The 6,000-nt window shown below is 47.7% G+C and overlaps 1 protein-coding gene across 1 annotated transcript in view; it reads right to left on the bottom strand.

Moving 5' to 3' along the window:
• Positions 1-1,938: 1,938 nt before the first annotated feature.
• LOC119375651 (uncharacterized) overlaps positions 1,939-6,000 on the bottom strand; it is a 43,575-nt gene continuing 39,513 nt past the window's right edge. The window contains exon 6 of the mRNA XM_037645879.1: positions 1,939-2,155. Within this exon, the coding sequence (XP_037501807.1) occupies positions 1,977-2,155 (179 nt within the window). The 3' untranslated portion in view covers positions 1,939-1,976. The remainder of the gene's footprint in view (positions 2,156-6,000) is intronic.

Here is a 6,000-nt window from a genome sequence, read left to right as displayed (position 1 = left end):
GCAACATTGTTGCACCAGTACCCACAAGAACCATAGTATATGCATGTCATCAAGCAGATTATTTAGTTATTCAGAATGAAAATTGGCACATGTGTGTTGGTTGGCAGCGAATTATATCCAGTGACCTTAACTCCACTGGCCGCACTGCCTAGTTTTTCCGGCGATGGTGAGGCAGGCGACGCCGCAGCGATGGCGACCGCGGAGTCCCCAGGTGCAGGTGGTAGAGTTAAACTGCGATCAGTAGCCTGCTGACAAATGTCGCGTGTTACATCGACTGAATATAGATGGCAGGGAGACGAACGCGTTGACCTTTCCGAAGAAAAGTGTCGGTGATTCGGCTGGTACGGCATTGGTGAAGGTTCTTCTCGAAATAGCCGGCGATGCATGGTCGCGAAATGTGAAAGTGTTCGCTGGACAACGCAACTGTAACACACATGACGCAACCAGAATACACGGTTCTGCTCGAGGCCTCTATTTCTCACATAATGTCGAGCCCGCAATAGACACGGTCAAATCAAGAAGATGCAGACATGACAAGCACTAACTTCAAAAACGCTTATTCAGGAATACATGAATATGCATCATATACTCTTCTAATTGCATTGATATCACGACAGCAAAGGCGTCTACCGATATAAAACTAAAAATAAGAAACACGCTACAATATGTGTAAAACAATGACACCATAGAACAAGGTTTCGTACAGGTCATCGCGGAATTGAATCGTTGACATGGCGGCGACATTTCGATGGAGGCAATATCGTAGAGGCCCATGTGCTTACATTTAGGCGGCCGTTAGAGAACCCCAGTTGGTCTAAATATCAGGATCGCTCCACAACGGCGTCTTTCATAACCATATCGTGGTTCTGGGATGGAATGCCCCAACAGGTATTATTATTTAAACAGATCAAGCCCGTGTTAATCTTGCAAAAACTAACATTTAGGTAAGCGCGTTAAAGAATGTAAGCGCACGCGCGCAGAGCCTAACAGAAGCTTAAGCCATCTCTGGAGATAACTGCTTCTTGTGGCGAGGTAGACGTGGCGTTAACATTAGCAGGCGCTTACAGGTATACACAGCCGGCAATGCAAGGGTAAATTAGACGAAGGAGCAGGTTTGAAGGAACTAAGGTGCTCGCGCAGCCGAATGTTGAAGGAACGGCTAATCTGGCATGCGTAAGCTTTTCCACATGTAGAAGGGACCTGGTAGACGGGTGATAATTGTTTTTGAATAAGTATCACGGCCTGGTTACTGTATAAAGTAACCAGGCCGTTCAGGCAGATTCTGGAGAAGATGGAGGCTTAATTAAAAAGGTGAATACGCTTGAACGTGGGGTTGTTGCCTTGAAGAAGACTAAACCATTTGCCGAAACGTTGGCTCCAGCGACACCTCTATTATTCAATAATAATAGTCCATTCGACACCTTTGAAGTGTTAACAAACTCGCATTTCAATGGGGAGCCTCCGCTGGGGGGTATGCTTTGACCATTGTACATAAGATTCAAAAATGCATCTGCTCGAAATGCTTTACACTTTGCTTTGAGAGCTTTTCTAACATGTAAAAATATTTTTTTCACGACATCTACACTGCTCGGTGGAGTACAGTAATAAACAGAAATTTTTTCGATTTAATATATGGGCGAAAAAGGTCTGGTGACCACAACTGACGGTGTCGTTGACCATGCCACCGCACTCTGCTTATTTATAAACAGCCCAACGGACGAGGAATGCGAAAACCGGGGAGCCATACTTGTGTTATCCTAATGGTATTTGTCTGCGCAATAGCGCCACTTGCATGAGCCTAATTACTCTCTGATTGCACTACTTCGTTCCAAACATGAATGTTCTAGAGCAGGTGAGGAAGAAGTAAGGGCAATATGGAAGATAGAACGTGCAGCCATCATACTTAGCACACTTGTTGACTTACTCACAGGCATATCATTCAACACGGTGGTTCAGTTCAGTTGTTATAATTCTGTTTATTGGGGTCTCGACATAATCATATGAAGCCTGCCTATACCATTGCAACTCTTGTTATACAAAACTCGAGTAAATGTTTCTTCTGGGTACACCTTAAGGAACCACTGCAAGCACTCCTGCGCCGTTACGTTTCCTCCGTAGCCTCTGACCCGTATGTCAAAGGCTCGGTATTGCCAACCTGGAAATTGAATACAGTGCTGTAATATGCGATAAAAAAGTGAAGCACGCTAATGCTCTTCAGTGATGATGAAAAGCCTGTAATTCTTTGTACGCGTCTTTGTGTGCGCAGATTTTCTTTTTTTGAGCAAGGCTGCTTCTGTGAACCCCTCCGGGTATTCCCAATGGTAGCTACTAATTCTACTGTCTTGCCGAATGGGTCATACTTAAAAATAAAGTGTTACCTAGTGTGTGATCGCAGAATCATACCCCTTTCTTCCACACAGCAGCTGAGGTCAGGAGGTGAGGTTGAGGGGAGGAAAAATCGCAATTTTTGGCAACCCTAGTTAGGGGCAGGACTCAGCGTTTGTAGAATTGGGAGAGGCCAATAAAGATAGGAATTGCAGAGAAGAGAAGGAGAGGAAGCTGGCGTCCATGACCAAGGACGCGGCGGCTGATTTCTACAGCTGGTTGTCCAGTACAGTGTCCCCAAGGAACTGAAGAACCGCCTTGAATACTTGGGTGTGGTTGAGGGTTGGGAACAGGAGGGTTCCCTCTGAGTAGCTGCGTGTAGACCCTGGCCACGAAGTGCGGCGCCGGAGCGCAGGGCAAACGAACAGGAGTTATTACACCTTGCTCAGGGTAATATACCAAGAGTGATCACTTCAGGATGAACCTCGAAAGGTGCGGGGCGACTACATAATAGCAGCGCGCTTGTGGTCTTGTGCTGTTCTTCTAGTGCCAGTGCGCATGGCTGCTCATCTCCCTAGATACCCACGTGAGATGGGACCAAGTGCATAAAGACATCGATGCCACCAGGGAGAAGGGCATGCAGCTTGATAGCGAGCAATTAGGCTTTGGAGCCTACCCGTTCCGAATGCGCCACTGTCGCATGACCGTCTGGCATGAGACAGCCACGGAACGGTGTCTGCGGCTAGGAGGTCTACGGCTAGGTGGAGACCAGCCGTCTCTGCTGTGTTTGATAAGGCCGTGAAGGGGAGACGGCAAGGAGACCATTCTACTGAGTGCGGGCACGACGCAATTAGCTGTGGTTGAGCCTGTGGCTGGAAGGACTGAGCTGTCTGTGCAGACGATAAGTCACGATCCCACGATCGTGGATAAGCCACGAGCTCACGATCCTGGCCAGATTGGACGCAGCCGCTCCGCTTCGGCCGTTCGCCTTCCGAATAAAGCGGTGAAAACGGCACGGCCACGTCGGCCGCCGTCATCTCTCTCTCTCTCTCACTTGCTACAGTGGTCATCATCTCGCTGCCGCTGCAGTGGTGACATGAAGAGCGCGCCTTTCGCCGAGCGGACCGCTGCCATGCTTCCGCGACTCTTCCCGCCAGTGAAGCCGTTCAACCCCGTCTTCAGCTTAGTGTGGTTCACCCAGCTCGATGTCATCCTCGAGCTGAATGGCGTCACCGCACAGCCGGTGATGAAAGCCATCTTGCTGAATGCCCTCTCGATTGAACTCTGTCATCTCGGTGCCACGTCGACCTCCAGCCCACAGCCATACGATGATCTGTGCGCTGTGATGCTGGCCCGCAAAGGCGAAACGTACCGCCCGCCTCGGTAGAGCAGCGGCGAGCACTCGGTTTCCCCTTCGTCTCAGTGAGCGGTACCCGCCTGCGCGCAGCCTTCACTCGATCATGACAGGATCTGCTTGACTACGACTCCTTCTACCTCGGACCCGGCCACAGGAGCATCCTTTCCTGCGCCCAACCACCACGACGAGGTAGAGCATGCTCCTACTTCGACCGACCTGTCCACCGAGAGGTGCGTTCCTTCAAAGCCTTCGGCCCAAGTCCCATCACGCGTGCCTGCCATGCACACGTCTTGACTGATTTCTTAACTGGTTTATGCCTTAGAGAGGGTTTCTAGCCTGAATTACTGGGAACCTTCCCGCTTACTTTTAGAATATTCCCACAAGACTGCGCGCACAACGTGAGCAATAGAATTTCTTCTGGAACTAACGTGGCCACCAACAATAACGCTGCAATTTTCGATGCCACATGTGTAAGTACTGACGCCCTTTACCACTTATCAGCAGGGGTGTGCGAATAGTGAATTTTAGAATCGAATCGAATACAAATCGAATAGTGATGATGCCGAATCGAATACTGTTCCAATAGTTTTCGAATAGAAAGGCGGCCAGTTTCAAATCGGCCCTAGACTGGTAGGGCAACAATTTTCAAAACAGCCGCGGAATTCTACATTTAATTTGAAACAAACATTCACAAGCTTTAACAAAGGAACATTACGATTACTTCTAATCGACAGAAAATACCACAGTTATTTAAACTGAGGCAAGCTGGTATACAGTGGCAACTAGAGCCTTCCAGATATTTTGTAACTGCAGGCTGAAATACAGCAGTGCCTACAATATTCAAGGCGGTGGTTTGCCAACAGCTTTTAAATAAAGCTGATACATAAATATAAAGCAGTTTTCATGCGTTAACATCATCATGAATGTTATGGTGAAGATAGTGGATTGATAACACTGTCGCTTCGGCGACGCTGGAGTTTTACACAAGAACGCCTTCATCCTGTGATCAACATAATAGATAGTCCCGCAAGTACCTGCATAAGCTGAATACATCTGAGTAATTCGATGATGAAAACAAGAAAAGTTACCCCTCGCTATTTTAACGTCTCGTTCCTTCGAGCATTTTTCGTCGTGGCTGAATATTCGAAAACTATTCGAAAACTATTCGGTATTTCGAACATGCACTAATTGATTCGAGTACCGAATCCAGTAGAACGCTATTCGATTCGTTATTCGAAATTTTCTAATATTCGCACACCCCTACTTATCAGATTACCGTTGACCGATGATTGTGCTGCAGGCTACTGTTGCAATGAGTGTGTTACTTCTTTTCTTTCTTGGCACAAGTTCGCCCAGTAGAGTGTTTCATCCTTAACTGCTACCCGCCGTGGTAGCGTAGCACGTAGGGTGGCGCGCTGCTAAGCTCAGTGACGCGGGTTTGTTTCCCGGGCCACGGTGGCCGCATTTCAATGGGGGCAAATCGAAGAGAATGTACTTAGATTTAGGTGCAGGTGGAAGAGCCTCAGGTGGTCGAAATTTCCGGGGCCCCTGCTACGGCGTCTCTCATAATCATGTCATGGTTTTGGGACGTAAAACCCTTATAATTGTTATTTTAATTTTCACCTGCAGGAGTTCTACTTGCTTCACCGTTACGGTCACGCGACAATATGAAGGCAACAGAAGAGATCAGAGAACCAGCAGGGGTAGCCGATATCCTAGTTGACATCAAGAGAAAGAAAAGAACGTGGATGGATCACGTCATGGAATGGACAGATAACCGATGGTCAGTTAGAGCCAATAATCACTACCAAGAGATGGGAAACGCAATCGAGGATGGATGACAGAAGGTTACGTGGGTTGATAAGAAAAATAAACCAGCGTAGCCTGGAATAAGCTCGAGTAGGATAGGGTAAATTGCAGATAATTGGGTGGTTGTGGACTTAAAAAACATGGTTGATCCCTCCGACATAGAAATCGATATAACACGAAAGTGAAACGTGTCCTCGCAGAAGTAGTTGAATGTTCAATATACATTGATATACGAGAGCTTGCACATTATCTATGGGTGTTTGGGAGCTGTAGTACCGCTTGATGTGGACGCACCCACGTTGATGCTTGGTGACATGGTGAACCACAGCGCAACAACCGAGACGGGGACGATAAAAAGGATACACAAGGCACTGGTGGCACATCTCCATCCCGACGATTAACGTCCGCGAACATGATTAAACCTATGTGGTAGCTGTAGCAGTTTACGCCTGGATATAGCATATGGCGAATCCCACGCATAGGTGGCTGTGGAGGTGATGCATTATTTA

The sequence above is a fragment of the Rhipicephalus sanguineus genome, chromosome 11, assembly GCF_013339695.2.
Source record: "Rhipicephalus sanguineus isolate Rsan-2018 chromosome 11, BIME_Rsan_1.4, whole genome shotgun sequence".
Lineage (NCBI taxonomy): Eukaryota > Metazoa > Arthropoda > Arachnida > Ixodida > Ixodidae > Rhipicephalus > Rhipicephalus sanguineus.
The sequence above is the reverse complement of the archived record's forward strand: the minus strand, read 5'-3'. Positions and strand labels throughout refer to the sequence as shown.